The sequence below is a fragment of the Sapajus apella genome, unplaced genomic scaffold (assembly GCF_009761245.1).
Source record: "Sapajus apella isolate SASKATOON/1434 unplaced genomic scaffold, GSC_monkey_1.0 scaffold216, whole genome shotgun sequence".
NCBI lineage: Eukaryota > Metazoa > Chordata > Mammalia > Primates > Cebidae > Sapajus > Sapajus apella.
The window spans coordinates 80,863-100,495 of NW_022437156.1; the positions used below are offsets into that span (position 1 = coordinate 80,863).

The 19,633-nt window shown below is 51.9% G+C and overlaps 2 protein-coding genes across 2 annotated transcripts; one reads left to right on the forward strand and one right to left on the reverse strand.

Moving 5' to 3' along the window:
• Window positions 1-815: 815 nt before the first annotated feature.
• PSORS1C1 (psoriasis susceptibility 1 candidate 1) lies at window positions 816-1,297 on the reverse strand. Its single transcript, XM_032270781.1, is given in 3 exon segments — window positions 816-1,056; window positions 1,059-1,132; window positions 1,134-1,297. Coding segments are annotated over 3 exon segments (279 nt in total). The 5' UTR covers window positions 1,202-1,297; the 3' UTR covers window positions 816-919.
• Window positions 1,298-1,383: 86 nt separating this feature from the next.
• Window positions 1,384-3,467, forward strand: PSORS1C2 (psoriasis susceptibility 1 candidate 2). Its single transcript, XM_032270780.1, has 2 exons — window positions 1,384-1,844; window positions 2,705-3,467. The coding sequence occupies exons 1-2, from the start codon at window positions 1,790-1,792 to the stop codon at window positions 3,058-3,060; spliced, it is 411 nt and encodes a 136-aa protein (XP_032126671.1). The 5' UTR covers window positions 1,384-1,789; the 3' UTR covers window positions 3,061-3,467.
• Window positions 3,468-19,633: the final 16,166 nt, after the last annotated feature.

Sequence of the window (19,633 nt, forward strand, 5' to 3'; positions counted from 1 at the left end):
GACGGAGTTTCGGAGTTTCGCTCTTGTTACCCAGGCTGGAGTGCAATGGCGCGATCTCGGCTCACTGCAACCTCCGCCTCCTGGGTTCAGGCAATTCTCCTGCCTCTGCCTCCTGAGTAGCTGGAATTACAGGCACGCACCACCATGCCCAGCTAATTTTTTGTATTTTTAGTAGAGACGGGGTTTCACCATGTTGACCAGGATGGTCTCGATTTCTTGACCTCGTGATCCACCCGCCTCGGCCTCCCAAAGTGCTGGGATTACAGGCTTGAGCCACCGCGCCCGGCCTGTTACTTGCTTTTTAAACTTTGTTTTAGCCACTTAAAGAAAATCTGCTTATGGCACAATTTGCCTCAAATCCATTCCAAGTTGTATATTTGTTTTCCAATTAAAAAATTACAACTTAAAAAAAAAAAAAAATGGTAGAGGCGGGGTCTCACAGTGTTGCCCAGGCTGGTCTCCAGCTCCTTGAGCTCAAGTGGTCCTCCCGTGTCGGCCTCCCAAAGTGCTGGCAGGAGCCACTGCACCTGGCCTGATGTATATTTTAAGAGCTCCTTTGCTGGTTGTGGAGGGCAGGTTTTGTGTTGGGGAGAGGGATAAAGAGTGGGAGCAGGGGGGCCAATTAGAAGGGTGTTGGGGAGGCTGGGGGGAGATGGTGGCTCAGGTTGATGGGTTGGGTTTGGACAGGGTGTGGAGGGGCTGACAGGTAGATGGGCTGTGGATGGTGGATGAGAGAAATGAAGGTTTCTGTGTGAGTCCTGGAGGGGACAGTTGTGTCCCTTACTGTGGGGTAGCAGACCAGGTGGGGAACAACCTGGGAGGAATCAAATATTATTTTGGACATGTTACTTCTGAGAGTCTAACAGACTACCAGGGAGAGAGGTCCTCGAGGGAAACATTCTAAGGATCTCTGGGAGGCTTAGACCAAAGAGCTGAGACTGAAAGGAAAATGGGAGGGAGGAGGCGAGCACAGCAGAGTTGGAGCGGAGGCCCTAGAGGCGGACAGGAGGATTCCTGAGGGGGGAGGAAAGGGCTGAGGTTGCTGGAGCCTGGAGGGACCGATGCAAACAGCTCTGGGTGGGGAGAGGGGACCAGGATATCCTCCTGTGTCCTTCCTCTTCTGCAGTCATGGGGTGGCTCCCGGATGGAATTCCTCAGATGTCACTGCTTGGAAGTTCCCTGCATGCCTGAGGAAGGACATGCTGGAGAGCAGGATGCCTGGATCCCAGGGGAGGGAGGTGCCCAGGAAAGAACGAAGCCCCAGGGGGGTGTTAAGCGTGGGGGCGAGTGGGGAGGCTGGGGCAGTAGCTGACACTGTCCCAGCTGCATCCCAGGTTTGAAAGGCACCCCCTTCCCCAGCACGGGCATCCTGCCTCCCAACCTTTAATTATGGTGCTTCCCAACGCCTGGTTTGCTCCCATTCTTTGGCTTCCAATAGTTGCAAGGGGTGAAGGTGAACATCTCTGTGATTACAGAGATGCTAAGTGGGTATTGACTGCTGCAGGGTGTGGACAGAGGGCGTGAAAACCAGGGTGGGGTGATACAGTGTCTGGGTCATGATAGGGAGAGCGGGCAGCTGGGTCCTGGGCTGGGGGACTAAAATGAGGGACGCCACCTTCAGAGGTGACACATTAGCCCGGGCCTTCCCAACGGGTCTGACCAGTTCTGTTCTGATGGTACTCCTGTGTCACTGGGCTGGCCTCTCCTCCCCTCCTCTCCTATAAAGCCTCTTGGGGTTCCCAGGCACCCAAACTCAGCCCACCCCAGCTTTGGGGGCCAGTACACAGCCATGATGCTCAACTGGAAGCTCCTGGGGATCCTGGTCCTTTGCCTGCATGCCGGAGGTGAGGCGGGAACAGAGGCAGGGAGTGCAGTTTGGGGTGATGAGGGATGGTCACGATGGGAGAGGAACTGGATGCTTGAGGTGGGGTGCAAAATGTGCCTTTGGCTTTCACCAGAAATGGTTTGCTGGCTGGGCGCAGTGGCTCACGATTGTAATCCCAGCACTTTGGGAGGCTGAGGTGGGCATATCACAAGGTCAGGAGTTCAAGACCAGCCTGTTCAAAATGGTGAAAACCCATTTCTACTAAAAAATACAAAAATTAGCTGGGTGTGGTCCTAGCTACTCAGGAGGCTGAGGCAGGAGAATCTCTTAAACCTGGGAGGCAGAGGTCACAGTGAGCCGATATCATGCCACTGCACTCCAGCCTGGGCGACAGAGTGAAACTCCGTCTCAAAAAATAAAAAAAGAAAAAGTAATAAGAAATGGTTTGCTGGCTCCATGTGGTGAAATGGGTCAGGATTAATGTGTGGGGGATGAGTTTCCTCAGAGCTGGGGTCACTGTAAAGCTAGGGTCTGTGTGCTGGGGTCACCAAGGTGTAGCCCACTTTGGGGTGCAGTTTGGCCTGAGGGCAAAGCCTGTGGGGTATCCCCACCAGGGGTGATGGAGCTTATCTGGAGAGTCTGGTCAGTGTAAAGTGGGTCAAGTGAATGGCTCAGATCCATCTGCGGTGGGTGTTAATGCCATTTTAAGATCTGTTAAGTATTTACAAAGGTATGGAGAGCTCTTTGAGAGTGACTTTTTTGGTCTGTTTGTGGGTCAGTTCAGGCTCTGTCCATCCAGAGAGGCTCTTCCTCCTGGGCTGGGCTGGGCTGGGGTGCGGGAGAGAAGCCCTCACCCCCTCTTACCTTTCCCCTCTACAGGCATCTCAGGCAGCAAGGACCACCCCTCTCCCCAACCCACAGAAGACCGAGAGGAGGCAGGCTCCCCAACATTGCCCCAGGGCCCCCCAGTCCCCGGTGACCCCTGGCCAGGGGCACCCCCTCTCTTTGAAGAACCTCCGCCTCCCAGCCCGAGTCGTACCTGGAGAGACCTGCCTGAACCTGGAGTCTGGCCCCCTGAACCGCCTCGAACGGATCCTCCTCAGCCTCCCCGGCCTGATGACCCCTGGCCGGCAGGACCCCAGCCCCCAGAAAACCCCTGGCCGCCTGCCCCTGAGGTGGACCACCGACCTCAGGAAGAGCCAGACCTGGACCCACCCCGGGAAGAGTACAGATAGTGGGGTCCCCCCAGCCCTTCTGCTCCCAGGCATCTCCGGGCACCCACGCCCTCTCCACCCTCTGATTCCCCGTGAATTCTCCCCAATTTAGCCTGTCTCCTTAAACCTCTTGCTCATTCCCTCAGTTTTATTCTGAACCCAGAAGGTGGTGTTCTGAGGACATCCTGTCCCCTCCTGAGATCCGTACTAGTCCTCACCTCGCCGGTTTTTCCTCTGCCAGCCTAAGCCTACCTCACCTCCAGGCCTCGGCCCCACCTACCTCCCACCCCTCTTCCCGCCCGCGCGGCCGCTGGGGCAGGGCTGCGGTCCTGTGTTCCCTTCTGCCACCTGGCGGCCGGCGGCAGGAACTATCAGTAGACAGCTGTTCTGTCCATGAAACGGAAAAATTAAAATCATGTTTTCTTAATTCCGAATCTAGGCTGCTTCTTTAACTAACACTTAGGTTTTTGACTATTCGGGTGCCCGCCTCACAGTCCTAAACTTACAGAGACCTGGAAGTAACCTGAGTTCTTATCTTGCTCATATCCAGTGCGTGGGGCTATGATGCTCAGCAGGAGGAGGGTTGGAAATGTCACTACACCAGTCACAAGAACATTCAGGCCCACATTTCTCCCTTTCTGGGAACCCTGTATTGAAGAACGGGAAGGCAAGTTTCATCGTTTAATGCCCTATGGCTTGGATACCCCGGGTGGCACATGCAAACCTTCCCAAGGGCATGTCAGCAGGACCCGTTTTTTAAGAGAATCAGTTTCCAGGTGAACATGTGCTGCTCCCTAGAATGAATCTCCTGCCTGTCCTGGACCTGACCAGAGTGCCCTTCCTAGAGCTGCCAAAGGTCAAGGGGAAGCAAACCCTTTCCATCCCATTAAGAGATGGATTTTCTTTCTTGCTTTCTTTCTTTTTTTGAGACAGAGTCCTGCTCTGTCCCAGGCTGGAGTGCAGTGGCACCATCTCAGCTCACTGCAATGTCCGCCTCCTAGGTTCAAGCTATTCTCATGCCTCAGTCTCCTGAGTAGCTGAGATTACAGGCACGTGCCACCACGCCCTGCTGATTTTCATATTTTTAGTATAGAGACAGGGTTTCACCATATTGGTCAGGCTGGTCTCGAACTCCTGGTCCATCGGCCTCGGCCTCCCAGAGTGCTGGGATGAGCCACTGTGCCGGGCTCCCTTTTTCCTTTTCTTTTTGAGACGTCGTCTCATTCTGTCGCCCAGGCTGGAGTGCAATGGCACAATATTGGCTCACTGCAACCTCTACCTCCTGGATTCAAGCGATTCTCCTGCCTCAACCTCCCAAGTAGCTGGAATTACAGGTGCATGCCACCGTGCCCTGCTAATTTTTGTATTTTTAGTAGAGATGGGATTTTGCCATGTTGGACAGGCTGGTCTTGAACTCCTAATCTCATGTAATCTGCCTGCCCTGGCCTCCCAAAATGCTAGGATTACAGGCATGAGCCACCTGGCCAAGAGATGCATTTTCTTTTTTTTTTTAAGAAAGAGTTTCACTCTTGCTGCCCAGGCTGGAGTGCAATGGTGCAATTTCGGTTCACCACAACCTCTGCCTCCTGGGTTCAAAGGATTCTCCCGCCTCAGCCTCCTGAGTAGCTTGGATTACAGGCATGAGACACCACACCTGACTAATTTTGTATTTTTAGTAGAGATGAGGTTTGCTCCATGTTGGTCAGGCTGGCCTTGAACTCCCGACCTCAGGTGATCCTTCCACCTCGGCCTCCCAAAGTGCTGGGATCACAGGTGTGAGCCACCTCGCCCAGCCAAGAGATGCATTTTCAACAAGTTACTTTTCATATCTTTGTGTTTGTTTGGGACAGGGTCTCCATCTGTTGTCCAGGCTGCAGTGCAGTGGCACAATCATGTCTCACTATAGCTTCAACCTACTGTGCTCAAGCAATCCTCCTGTCTCAGCCTCTGGAGTAGCTGAGACTACAGGTGCACCATGCATGACTCTTTTTTTGTTGTTAGAGATGGGGTTTCACCACGTTGCCTAGGCTTGTCTTGAACTCCTGAGCTCAAGTGATCAGCCCACCTTGGCCTTCCAAAGTGCTGAGATTACAGGCATGAGCCACCACGCCTGGCCAACTTTTTATGTTTAATTGTTGTCAATATTCCTAGTTTTGATTAATTGCAATACAAACCCAGTGTAGAATAACCCACACTACACTGGGTTTGAAATACAAACACTTGAACAGTGTTTCTAACACTTGTTCAAGGGCTTGTTCACATATTTTTCAAAGGATGCTAACAGATATGAAAGTTCTATGGCATTATACTCCATTTGCTACACATTTTTTTTTTTTTTTTTGAGACAGAATCTCATTCTGTTGCCCAGGCTGGAGTGCAATGGTGCAATCTCCACTCATTGCAACCTCCACCTCCCAGGTTCAAGCGATTCTCCTACCTCAGACTCCTGAGTAACTGAGACTACAGGTGCATGCCACCACGCCTGGCTAATTTCTGTATTTTTAGTAAAGACAGGGTTTCACCATGTTGGCCAGGACAGTCTTGATCTCTTGACCTTGTGATCCGTCAGCCTCAGCCTCCCAAAGTGTTGGGATTACAGGCGTGAGCCACTGTGCCCGGCCCATTTGCTATACTTACAGTGATGTGCAGTCTCTGACAGAGTCAGCATAACAAATTGTTTTTAATTTTAAAAAGTGATATGGCCAGGCACAGTGGCGCATGCCTGTAATCCCAGCATTTGGAAGGCTGAGGTGGGTGGATCACTTGAGGTCAGGAGTTCGAGACCAGCCTGGCCAACATGGTGAAACCCTGTCTCTACTAAAAATATGAAAACCTTTACAGGCAAAGATGACTTAGAGAAAATTTAAAAAACAAAATAAAATAAATTAAAAAAAACCTTAACTGGGCGTCTGTCCCAGCTACTCGGGAGGCTGAGGCACAAGAATCACTTGAACCTGGGAGGCAGAAGTTGAAGTGAGCCAAGATTGCACCACTGCACTCCAGCCTGGGTGACAGAGTGAGACTCCGTCTCAAAATAATAATGATGATAATGATAATAACAAATAAATTAAATAAATAAAAAGTCAGGTAATTTGTAATATGTATTTGCAATTCCCTGAAAAGCATACCCTTTACAATGCTATCAAATGATTACAAATGTTAAATGTTGACTTAAAAATGTGCAAGGGGCCAGGCGAGGTGGCTCATGCCTGTAATACCAGCACTTTGGGAGGCCGAATGAGGTGGACTGCTTGTGGCCAGGAGCTCGAGACCAGCCTGGGCAGCATGGTGAAACTCTGACTCCACAGAAAATTTAACAAATTAACCAGGTGCGGTGGCCCGCGCCTGTAGTCCAGCTACTCAGGAAACTGAGGTGGGAGGATTGCTTGACCCCAGGAGATTAAGGCTACAGTGAGCTGAGATGGCACCACTGCACTCCAGTCTGGGCAACAGAGTGAGACCCTGTCTTAAAACAATAAAAATGTGCAAGGGACATAGTTTTTCGAAATTCTTTTTTTTTTGATGCTCATCCACTTTTTGAGATGGAGTTTCACTCATGTTACCCAGGCTGGAGTGCAATGGCGCAATCTCGGCTCACCGCAACCTCCGCCTCCTGGGTTCAGGCAATTCTCCTGCTTCAGCCTCCTGAGTAGCTGGGACTACAGGCGTGCACCACCATGCCCAGCTAATTTTTTGTATTTTTAGTAGAGACGAGGTTTCACCATGTTGACCAGGATGGTCTGGATCTCTTGACCTCGTGATCCACCCGCCTTGGCCTCCCAAAGTGCTGGGATTACAGGCTTGAGCCACCGCGCCCGGCCCAAAATTCTTTAAGGAGGCAGTCAGGTTAGAAGGGCTCCATAACCGGCCAGGGTTGGGGATGAAGAGGGCTTTAAAGAAATTGAGGTTGCATAACCTTAAATTTCACCCCTTAGAACCCAGTTTGCTTATGTGGTAACTCCCATTAGAAACTACAAGTGAGGTCAGGTGCGGTGGCTCACGCCTGTAATCCCAGCACTTTGGGAGGCCAAGATCGGGTGGATTACCTGAGATCAGGAGGACAAGACCAGCCTGACCAACATGGTGAAACCCCATCTCTACTAAAAATACAAAAGAATTAGTTGGACATGATGGTGGGCGCTTGTAAGCCCAGCTACTCGGGAGGCTGAGGCAGGAGAATCCCTTGAATCCAGAGGCAGAGGTTGCAGTGAGCCGAGATTGCGCCACTGCGCTGCAGCCTGGGTGACAGAGTGAGACTCCATCTAAAACAGACAAAACCTACATGTGGCCCCAATGAAACAAAACTAAGCTTAGGGTTTCGTAATAATGTGAGAACACATAAGAACTGTAGGGGGAGCCTAGTAGAATTCAGTAGGCCCAGGCTGGACTGGATTCACGCATGTATTCATTCATTCATTCGCTGACTTCCTTAATGTGTCCACCAATGCCGGGTGCATGGGAAAATATAAGAATTTAAAGATTAAAAATATGTAGTTTCCACTCAGAGGAACTTAAAATTGTGAGAGATAGGATTTATAGGCAAGGTTAAATAACATCAAAGACAGTAAAAATGCTTATGTCCTAATAATGACATGAGTAAGCACCAATGTAATAGCCTTGGCAGTAAACGCCGTGAGTTCAGAAGAGTCACGGTGAGCTGGACTAGTCAGGGGAGGCTTCCGGGAGGAGGGCCCGGAGCGGGACCGAGGTAAGAGCCAGTGGTGTGTCTGGAGGACAGTCCAGGAAGGGCGGACCTGGAGGCTCATGCAGCCTCAGCCCAGACGCATAAGCTGCCCCCGGGTGATGCGCTCTCCTGGCCAGACCCACCAGCTCTGGGGACCAGCCCTTGGGTCTCTGCGCGTCAGCCTTCGTGTGTGCTGTTCGCTATGTCTGGAATGGCCTTTCTCTCCCAAACCAGCTGTATATCTCCTCGGGGACGCCTCTGCCTACAGCACTCCCTCCCGCAGCCCTGCCCGACCCCCAACACCCTTCGCCCCTGTCACCCTATGGCAATGATTTCTTCATGTCTGTCTTCCCTTCCCAGGCCATGAACCTCATGGGGCAGAGACCGTGTTCTGCATGCTTCTTCTTGAACCCCTTTACCATTTGTGTGCCTATGGACTCCCAGAGCGAAATAACCCACAACAGCCCTGCCTATGCCTCCGCCGGGACCTTTTCCAAGAGCAGAGAGCTGGAAGCACTTGGAAATCTTTCTCTCCCACATCTTCACATACCACCAACCCTCCCACTCCCCCAGCCCGCCCCAGGCCTTAACCAATGATGGACAAATACGAAGGCGTCAATAGCCCAGCCCTGTGAGCTGAAGTGGCCCTCCATGAGACTTACCTTGGCTCCACTCATGACCTTGGGTTCCACTATCCCACTCTTTTTCCACTCTTCCCCATCCTCATTACCCTTTTTTTTTTTTTTTTGACAGTTTCCCTCTTGTCGCCCAGGCTGGAGTGCAGTGCACGATCTCGGTTCACTGCAACCTCCGCCTCCTGGGTTCAAGCGATTCTCCTGCCTCGGCCTCGCGAGTTGCTGGAACTACAGCCACACGCCACCATGCCCAGCTGATTTTTGTATTTGTATTTTTATTTATTTATTTATTTATTTATTTAGTAGAGACGGGGTTTCACCGTGTTGGTCAGGCTGATCTCCTGACCTCATGATCTGCCCACCTCAGCCTCTGAAAGTGCTGGGATTACAGGTGTGAGCCATCGCATCCGGACTTTTGTTGATGTTTGTTTTTTTTGAGAGGGAGTTTTGCTCTTGTTGCCCAGCCTGGAGTAAGGTGGCATGATCTCGGCCCACCACAACCTCCGCCTCCTGGGTTCAAGTGATTTTCCTGCCTCAGCCTCCCAAGCAGCTGAGATTACAGGCATGCAACATCACGCCCGGCTAATTTTGTATTTTTAGTAGAGAAAGGGTTTCACCATGTTGGTCAGGCTGGTCTTGAACTCCTGACCTCAGGTGATCCACCCGCCTCAGCCTCCCAAAGTGCTGGGATTACAGGCATGAGCCACCGAGCCCGACATTTTTTGTTGTTTAAAGACAGGATCTCACTCTGTCACCCAGGCTGGAGTGCAGTGGCACAATCATAACTCACTGCGGTCTGGACCTCCTGGGCTCAAGTGGTTCTCCTGCCTCCGCCTTCCGAGCAGCTGGTACTACAGATGCACTCCACTCACTGCGCTAACTTTTTAATTTCTTGTAGAAATGATGTCTTGCTATCTTGCCAGGCTGGTCTGGAACTCCTGGACTCAAGCAATCCTCCTCCCTTGGCCTCCCAAAGTGCTGAGATTATAGGTGTTAGCCATCAGTCCTGGTCCTCTCATGACGTCTTTTTTTTTTTTTTTTTGAGACAGAGTTTCATAGTTGTTGCCCAGGCTGGAGTGCAATGGGGCGATCTCGGCTCACCACAACCTCTGCCTCCCAAATTCAAGCGATTCTCCTGCCTCAGCTTCCTGAGTAGCCGGGATTACAGGCATGTGCCACCATGCTCGGCTAATTTTGAATTTTTAGTAGAGATGGGATTTCTCTACTAAATTTAGTAGAGATGTTTTTGTCAGGCTGGTCTTGAACTCCTGACCTCAGGTGATCTGCCTGCTTCAGACCCCCAAAGTGCTGGGATTACAGGCATGAGCCGCCTCACCCAGTCACTGCCTTCTTTAATTCTACAGCACTGTGTGGATTTCCATGTCTTTATTTCCTTGGAAAGTATGAGCTTCTTGAAGGCAGTGACTGTGCCTTGTCTTTCTTTGTATCCCTTGCTTCTCTCCTAGTACCTGTCCTAGAAAGCACTCAATAAAACAAATGATTAGCCCCATTTCACAGACGAGAAATCTCCACTGAGAGAGGCAACTGACCTGTGCAAGAGATATCACAAGTGCCAAAGTCAAGACGGGATGCAGCACTGCCTGGCTGCAAACCAATTCCTCCCAGACTGACGTGACAGGTGGGTGAGTGGGAAAAAGAAGGCATGAGGTAATTGGAGATTTTAGTACCTATTAATAGGCAGTGGATCTTGGCACTCAAACAAGCTGTCTTTATTAGCTGGGGAGGAGACCCAGTGGGCCTGGGTGGCACAGAGGTATTTTCCCAGGGAAACCCATTGTGCCGGCTTATCCATTCAGATTAGACAATGCCGGTTCCTCTCCACCTGCCTTGGCTAACCTCACCTAGGAGTGAATGCAGCAGGGACACCGTCACTTCTATGTCAACACAGAGTCATGGAATTCAATAACAGAATGGGATCACAGATCTACAGAACAATAGCCGGGAACCTTGGACATGACCGATAGTTATTAAATGCTTGGCCAATGAAAAAAAGGAACCTAGAACAAGTATCACAGTAAAATCTAATTATAGAAGCTGAGTTACTTTGAGAAAGCACCAGGCACAGCCCTCCGCCTTTGGGCAGAGAATGAGTCTTTGGACTAGACAGAAGAGATGGTTGTCTGCCCTGCTTTGAAGCTCTCTGGCCAGGGAAACTCCAAACCACTCATTTGTTCATCCCTTTGCCCACACAATCAACATTCATTGAGCATCTGCTGTGTGGGGTGCTAGGTGACAGTGACAGTCCCAGGAAGCAGGTTCAGTCCTCCCTGCCCTCAAGGGGCTCTGTGTTTAGGGAGGACAAACATATCCATCATGGCAATACAATTTGATAAAAAATTAAATTAGAGAGGGGCGCACTCTGCAGTAGCAGCTGAGGAGGGACACCTGACTTCTCTGCCAATTTCATGTTTCAAAATCATTTGACTGAAGACTTGTTTTGGTATGAACTCAAGCTCTCTTACTGTGTACTTTTTTCTTCTGCTAATCTTGAGATGGAGTCTCTCTCTGTCACCCAGACGCAATCTCAGCTCACTGCAACCTCTGCCTCCCAAGTTCAAGCAATTCTTCTGCCTCAGAATCCCAAGTAGCTAGGACTACAGGCACCCGCCACCACGCCTGGCTAATTTTTTTGTATTTTCAGTAGAGGGGTTTCACCATATTGATCAGGATAGTCTTGAACTCCTGACCTAGTGATCTGCTTGCTTCGATCTCCCAGTGCTGAGATTACAGGCGTGAGCCACTGTGCCCGGCCTCTTCTGCTAATCTTTTTTTTTTTTTTTGAGACAGAGTTTCACTCTTGTTGCCCAGGCTGGATTGCAATGGCACGATCTCGGCTCACTGCAACCTCTACCTCCTGGGTTCAGGCAATTCTCCTGCCTCAGCCCCCTGAGTAGCTGGGATTACAGGCACGCGCCACCATGCCCAGCTAATGTTTTGTATTTTTAGTAGAGACGGGGTTTCACCATGCTGACCAGGATGGTCTCAATCTCTTGACCTCATGATCCACCCGCCTCGGCCGCCCAAAGGGCCGGGATTACAGGCTTGAGCCACCGCGCCCTGCTGCTTCTGCTAATCTTTAATTAAGTGCTCACGAGGTGCCTGACACTGACTCAAAAACTTGGTGAATTAAACCAAACGCACCTCCTAAGGGTTTTTCCCTCTAATATCCTCAGAGGCAGTAATCAATTCCCTCCCCAACAACCCCCAGTCCCCACCCCACCCCCACCTTTCCTTTTGCAGCATAATCTTAACTGTTGTAATGGGGTCAGGCAGGATAGCATGGTAGTCATATCATCAGACTGTGACTTGGGTTCTTGTCCCTACTTTGCCATTCGTTCTCTGTGTAACCTTGGGATGGGACTTCAGCGGGATTCCTTTAATAAACTCTAAACTCCTTTGCAATGCTGAGAGCCAAGGTAGCGGCTCTCAGGGCTTGTTCCAGAAACTGCCACCAGAGGGCAGCCTAGAGACTCCTCGCAAGTGTTTTCCTCCAGAGCCTTTGCTCTTTCCCTCACTAATGTCATCCACTCCCTAGGGCCACCATTAAGGCACACAGGTGTCCCCTTAGCTGTCAGGTGATCCAGGCATGTGAGGTAAGGCAAGATAAGCTCAGAGCCCTCAGGAAAATTCAGGCACAGGCTGCTTGTCCAAGTGGACCTCACAGTCATCACTCACACATTCTCTCCCTGATTATTTCATAAGCCTATGGTCTAGAGGCTAGGATACCACAGCCAGTCAAAGGGATCCGGGCCCTGCCCTCAGGGGGCTGCCTTCCATTGGGGGAGGAGGGGAACACACAGATGCTTACCTGGTATCTGTAGTGGGATTCACCTGGTGATGAATGGTGTGATGCTGTGTAGGCAGAGGGAGGAAATAGGGATGGTCCAAGCATGTGGATTTTTTTTGAAATGGAGTCTCGCTCTGTCACCCAGGCTGGAGTGCAGTGGCAGAATCTTGGCTCACTGCAACCTCCGCCTCCCGGGTTCAAGCGATTCTCCTGCCTCAGTTCCCCGAGTAGCTGGGACTACAGATGCCTGCCACCACGCCCAGCTAATTTTTGTATTTTTAGTAGAGACGAGGTTTCACCATGTTGGCCAGGATAGTCTTGAACTCCTGATCTTGTGATCCGCCCGCCTCAACCTCCCAAAGTGCTGGGGTTACAGGTGTGAGCCACCACGCCCAGTTTTTTTTGTTTTTTTTTTTTCTAAATTATTTTGAGACCAAATTTTGCTCTTGTTGCTCAGGCCTGAATGCAATGGCGTGATCTTGGCTCAATGCAACCTCCACTTCCCAGGTTCAAGCGATTCTCCTGCCTTAGCCTCCGGAGTAGCTGGGATTATAGGCACTCCAGGCTAATTTTTGTATTTGTAGGCTAGGATGATCTCGAACTCCTGACCTCAGGTGACTCACCCGCCTCAGCCTCCCAAAGTGCTGGGATTACAGGCATGAGCCACTGCACCGAGCCAAGTATGTGGATTTTTAAAATATAAATATAAATTTTATTTCATTTTTTGAGACAGAGACTTGCTCTGTCACCCAGGCTGGAGTTTAGTGGCGCAATCACTGCTCACTGCATCCTCCACCTCTTGGCCCCATGTGGTCCTCTGATCTCAGCCTCTCAAGTAGCTGGGACCACAGGTGTGTGCCAGCATGCCCAGCCTGGACACACTTTTAAATAGGAAAGTCAGAGCGGGCCTATATGAGGAGATGACATGTGAGAAGAACTGAATGAAATGAGGGCGCAAGCCAGGCCACGGGAGTGTCGAGGGAGAAGAGGCAAATACAGCTTGGTATAGTGTAGGATACGGCCTCGAGATTCCAGGGTAAGGTCCCCAACTCCTGGTAGTATCCATCGTGCTTAGCTCCCTGACTTACTGCCTGCAGCTCCAAAGGACAAATAAGAATTCCTATGTTGGCTGGGCGCGGTGGCTCACACTTGTAATTCCAGCACTTTGAGAGGCTGAATTGGACAGATCACTCGAGGTCAGGAGTTCGAGACCAGCCTGGCTAACATGGCAAAACCCCGTCTCTACTAAAAATACAAAAATTAGCTGGGCATGCCGGGCGCGGTGGCTCAAGCCTGTAATCCCAGCACTTTGGGAGGCCGAGCCGGGTGGATCATGAGGTCAAGAGATCGAGACCATCCTGGTCAACACGGTGAAACCCCGTCTCTACTAAAAATACAAAATATTAGCTGGGCATGGTGGTGCGTGCCTGTAATCCCAGCTACTCAGGAGGCTGAGGCAGGAGAATTGCCTGAACCCAGGAGGCGGAGGTTGCAGTGAGCCGAGATCGCGCCATTGCACTCCAGCCTGGGTAACTTGAGTGAAACTCCGTCTCAAAAAAAAAAAAAAAAAAAAAATTAGCTGGGCATAAGGGCACACACCTGTAGTCCTAGCTACTTGGGAGGCTGAGGCAAGAGAACCACTTTAACCTGGGAGGTGGAGGTTGCAGTGAGCAGAGATCGCACCATTGCATTCCAGCCTGGGCGATGAGTGAAACTCTGTCTCAAAATAATAATAATTCCTGTCTCCTAGGGTCATTGAGAGAATGGAGATCAGTCCTGCATGGACAGACGTTGGCCCCGAGCTGCACGTTACACACTGCCAAGGAGTTGGTGCCGCCTCTGGTGAAGCTGTTCTAGTCCCGTAGCACAAGAGAACTGAGCAGGACACCAGATGCCTCTTCAACAGGAGTCTGTGTTTCCTGGTCACCTCCGTGTGCTGGGTGACCCCTCAGGTGCCAGGGAGACACTGGGCAGTAGGAGAAGCTCCCTTCTGTGAGGACCTCTCACCCAGAGGCACTCAGACAGCCCAGAACACAGGAGGGAAGACGGGCCACGACAATCCCAACCCCAGGTGCTCCAAGGGCCAGCCCAGCCTAGACATCCCTCGTGGTACAAGCCTTTCCCACCTCTCCTCTCCCGAGAGCACATCAGACTGCACCCTGGCCTTCTCTTTCACCCTCTCGAGGGAGCTGGGACTCTAATTCTGGGTAAGCGGTAACAATAAAAACCACTAATAGCCCTAGTGGAAGGAATGACTGTTTAATAGGTACACATAACAAGCAGACAAGGAGTGCTCTTTTCCCTCGAGCTCACTCCGCAGAGCAGAGACGGAAACATTCTTGTTACTCTGAGAGCTAATCACAGCCTCCGTGCGCCTCCTCACAAGATAGGAGGGGTGGCGGCCGCCTCGGGTGTGACTGAAACAGCCATGAAGGCATGGGCCGGGAGCACTGCCCTGCAGCTGAATCCCTGTTGCTTTGGGGAAGTGGGGGTGAAGGGAAAAGACCTGGGGTGAAGATAAGTTGGTGGGAGAACCCCACTTGCTGAATTCTTCCTCTTTCAGGATTCAGTGCCCAAAGGTGCGCCTGGCTCTGGCCCAGTCCTTACTGGCATTGCCAGTGGCAGTGCCCTGGGGTCTCAGAGGCTGGCAGGGCTGCTGGGAGGGTGAGGGCAGGGCATGGGGAGAGTGGCAAGTGGGGGCTGACCCAGCCAAGCTCCAGGAGACCATTCCATGGAGAAGAGAGCCTTGGACCAGGAGCTGCGCAGGGAAGAAGGAAGGAAGGATAGAGCGGAGCACTGCCCACATCAGGAAGACTCTCAGGGAGAGGACAGTGTGGACCCGCCCCAGGACAGGGCTTCTCAGCTAAGGGCAACTCGCTATGCTACAGTGGGGGCACCTAACAGAACCTCCTAGGGGGTTGTTTTGTTTTGTTTTTGCTTTTTTGAGACAGAATCTCACTCTGTCACCCAGGCTGGAGTGTAGTGGCACAATCTTGGCTCACCGCAACCTTGGCCTCCTGGGCTCAAATGGTTCTCCTGCCTCAGTCTCTCAAGTAGCTGGGACTACAGGCACACGCCACCACACCTGGCTAGTTTTTGTATTTTTAGTATAGACGAGGTTTCACTGTGTTGGCCAGGCTGATCTCGAACTCCTGACCTCAGGTGATCCACCCGCCTCGGTTTCCGAAAGGGATGGGATTACAGGCGTGAGCCACTGCACCCAGCCAGGGTTTTTTTTTTTAGGTATACAGCATGGTCCTGCCTACCCTTGGCATCAGATTAATGCCATGTCCAGGGGAAACCCCAGTATGTCCTCATCACAGCCATGTGAACTCTGCTGCTTGTTCATAAAAACGTGTTGCATCCCTAGGGGGGAAGAAAGGAGCTAATTCAGTAAAGAGAAGAGTGGCTCAGGGGAGACAGTCACCCGTGAGGAATGAGGGCAGGACACACAGGCCCAGGCCGAGGTTGCACAGGGAGTCACATGAGTGGCTGTGTCAGAGCCAAGTGCACGTGCCCACTGCCACCTCCGCCAAGGCCATCCGTGAATCCTCCCAGCCCCACAGGGGCTTGGCACATAGGTGCTAGCACAGGGCAGGACACCAGAGGGGAGGGCACCATGTCCCTGAGAAAGGTAGAAAGGGGAAGCATGGCCTGGACACATTCATCCATTCCTTTATCTCAAAATATCACCAAGTGCCCACCACAGCTCCACGCTGGAAACTCAGTGGACATGCCTGTGCTTTGCCCACTGGCATGGAGCCCATGGTCCAGGGGAGATGGTTTCTGTTGCATTTCAAGGCCATGGAAATGAGTGGGGCATTCCCAAGAGGGAGGCAGAGAAGTAGAGGTGAAAACTCAGTCAAGAAGTGCAGCCAGTCCCATGGGAGCACCTGGGCTAACGAGGGTTCACCCCGCAGAGCCGGTTGGAACGTCGTGTGGGGATGTGCTCTCTCCTTCTATGTTCTTGGTCACCAGAGGAACCAGGTGAAGAGTGTGGATGACTCAGGCCACCCCTCCTCACACAGGAAAAACAACTCAGAGGACATCCCCTACTGGGAGTGGGCCAGGAGCGTCAGGTTCCATGCCAGGGAGAGGAGGGCGTTGTTGTGGCTGCAGAGCTGAGTCCACAGGGAAGCGTGGGCGTCATGGAGACAGAGAGAGGAGGAGAGGAAAGGCATGCGGCCACAGCCAAGCAGAGGAACAAAGGAGGGGAAGAGCCCACAGGAGCTGGAGCCGCAGGCGGCTCTGGGTGGCCCCTCTCCTTCTCTTCCCAGTACAAACTAAGCTGCTTTTCCAGGCTTCTTCTCTTCCCTGTGCTCCCTCCAGTTTCCTTCTCCCAAGCCTAATCCCTGGTCTACCAAGGACGCCTATGTGAAATGCTTGTTACAGAACTTTGGTCCTGATTCTCAGGCCCCCAGAGGAGGAAAGCTGTGGAGGAGAGGCCTCATGAGTGGGTGACTCTCACTTAAGAATTTTTAACTTTTCTTTTTTAAGACAGCCTCACTCTGTCACCTAGGCTGGATGCAGTGGTGCAATCTCGGCTCACTGTAGCCTCTACCTCCTGGGTTCAAGCAATTCTCGTGCCTCAGCCTCCCGAGTAGCTGGGATTACAGGTGCCCACCACCGCGCCCAGCTAATTTTGTATTTTCAGTAGAGATGGTTTTGCCATGTTGGCCAGGCTGGTCTCAAATTCCTGACCTCAAGTGATCCACCCGCCTCGGCCTCCCAAAGTGCTGGGATTACAGGTGTAAGCCACCATACCAGCTCATAAATTCATAACTTTAGCTGCTTTGATAGAAGTGGAAATCTTCTCTCTAGAAAGATACATACACATAAAGAATTTTGCACACCTTACAGGGTTTAGGGAACCTCTGAAGCCTGTCCGTGAGCCGCTGCCATTCATCTATAGCATGATGTCAGCTGCCGACTAACAGGATCTGTGTGCACCTGGGAGTCCAACAGGCCTGGGTTTGAGTCTTTTCCAAACATTTTGTTGCTTGTTAGCAGCTGGTTTGGACAAATAATTTCAACTTAGTTTTCTTTTTTTTTCTAAGATGTAGTTTTGCTCTGTCACCCAGGCTGGAGTGCAGTGGCGCGATCTCGGCTCACCACAACCTCTGCCTCCCGGGTTCAGACGATTCTCCTGCCTCAGCCTCCCAAGTATCTGGGATTATAGGTGCACGCCACCATGCCCAGCTAATTTTTTTGTATTTTTAGTAGAGATGGGGTTTCACTATGTTGACCAAGCTGGTCTTGAACTGCTGACCTAAGGTGATCCACCTGCCTCAGACTCCCAAAGTGCTGGGATTACAGGCATGAACCACCATACCAGGCACCATACCACACAGCGCCGGGCCTCAGCTTAGTTTTCTCATCTGTGAAACAGGGAGAAAAAGCACTTACCCTATAGGGCTGTTGTGAAGACTGAATAAGACAACGCACGTTTGGCCGGGCTTGGTGGCTCACGCCTGTAATCCAAGCACTTTGGAGGCTAAGGCGGGTGGATCACCTGAGGTCGGGAGTTCAAGACCAGCCTGACCAACATGGTGAAGCCCCGTCTTTAAAAAAAAAAAAAAAAGACAACACACGTTGAATACCCAGACACGCTGTCTGCCTGCAGTAGGGAGTCAGGACATGGTAGGTCTCTTGCCGCACGCCTCCTCTTAATGGAGTCCCTCATGTTGCCCCACCTGGCCTCGGATTCCTCCCACCTCTACCTCCTAGGTAGCTGGAACTACACCACACTATGCTTCAGCCCCCTTTTTGATCATTCAAAGCCCTTTGGTTCCATGCAACCTCTCACATTTACTGCAATTCCTATAGAATCCAAATTCTTTTTTTTTTTTTTTTTAGACAGAATCTCACTCTGTTGCCAGTGCTGGAGTGCAGTGGCACGATCTCAACTCACTGCTACCTCCACTTCCTGAGTTCAAGCAATTCTGCCTCAGCCTCCCGAGTAGCTGGGATTATAGGCATCCACCACTACACCCAGCTAATTTTTTGTATTTTTAGTAGAAACAGGGTTTCACCATGTTGACTAGGCTGATCTCGAACTCCTGATCTCGTGATTCGCCCGGCTTGGCCTCCCAAAGTGCTGGGATTACAGGTGTGAGCCACTATGCCCAGCCCATAATCCAAATTATTTTAACCTGGTGTTGTAGGTCATCTATAATCCTGATCCAAGCAGCCGGTCTATTCTCCCACACCACTGTTCCTCCACCTGCGTGTCCCACACCAACCCACGCCATCCGCTGGTTCTAAATACACCTGAAGTGCCGCAAGGCCCTGAGTCTGGCTGCCACCTCCCTGAAGCCAAGTGCCTTCCCTCTCTCCACTCTAGGCCGCTCTCTATGCTGTGTGTCCCCAGCTGGATATCAGCTCCTCAGGGCAAGGAACAACTCCTCTTCCTTCTCAGTGCAACTTCCAAACCACAGCAGAGGAGCGTGCACTGGGATCCAGGCCTGGCACAGAAAACACAGCAGCACAGGGCTGCCGGAGGGGTGGAGGGGACAGTGAACTGCCTGCTTCATAATACATGCAAGGGAGCCCCACCTTTTGCCTATGGAAGGCACATGCTTTGAGCTTGATTTTCTTGGGTGGGGGGTGTCTACGCCACCCACACTTTCTCACCCAGTCCAATGCACGGGCAGGGACAGGGGCAGAATCTGCTGCTGTGGAACACAGCAGAGCCGCCTGCACACCTGTGGACATCACCAAACTAGCAGCTTCACTGAAGGTGCCCCCGGCCTGTGCGGGCACTCAGCTGATGCCCCTTCTGTTCCCTCCTCAACCCCATTAGCTTTAGGTCTTCCCCGCCTGCGCTGAGAGAAGCAATGGTGAGCACCAGAGTAAAATCCAGCACAGCAGGTAGTTTCAGTAAAAACCCGGAAGCGCGACTGGAGCTCAGAGGGCCCAGGTGTGGGCAGGACAACAGAGGAACTGGGCAGCCCAGGGTGGCAGGATGGGGTGGATAGGAGTGGACAGGGGAGAGTAGCCAGGAGGAGGGACGTGGCTGCGCTACCAGCCCACGTGGGTGGCTGGAGACCGGGAGAGACTGTGCCTCCTCCAGCCTGGCTGTCTTGGCCAAGTTCTGACGGCAGCCAGGAGGAATGTGAGAAAGAAAGCAAGACAAACTTTGCCACCTCTGGCTGGCCAGGAGAAGTTTGTGTTGGAAAAGGGTAAGCCACAGGCCCCGCTGTTCCGCTGCCTTCTCCCCTCCCACCCTGGGGGACGGCCCAGCAGCTTCTAGTCCACTCCTCCCTGCCCTCTGCCACTCCCCTTGATACCCAAGAGCCCCCTCCCTCCTTGCCCACGTGCTCCAGGGAGCCAGGCCTGAGAGTCTAGGGAGGCCCAGAGGAGGAAATGCTGATCGGAAAGGGCAGCATCACTTTCAATGGTATCTCTGTCTCACATTCGTGCCTGCAGCTCTGTGCGGGGCAGGAAGGGAGCGGAAGAGACTCTGCT

What these genes read in the sequence shown, in the direction of transcription:
- PSORS1C2 (XM_032270780.1), top strand. Translation starts at nt 1,790, where the DNA reads ATGATGCTCAACTGGAAGCTCCTGGGGATCCTGGTCCTTTGCCTGCAT. An exon ending in CCTTTGCCTGCATGCCGGAG is followed by an intron (nt 1,845 to 2,704) that starts GTGAGGCGGGAA and finishes TCCCCTCTACAG; the next exon opens with GCATCTCAGGCAGCAAGGAC.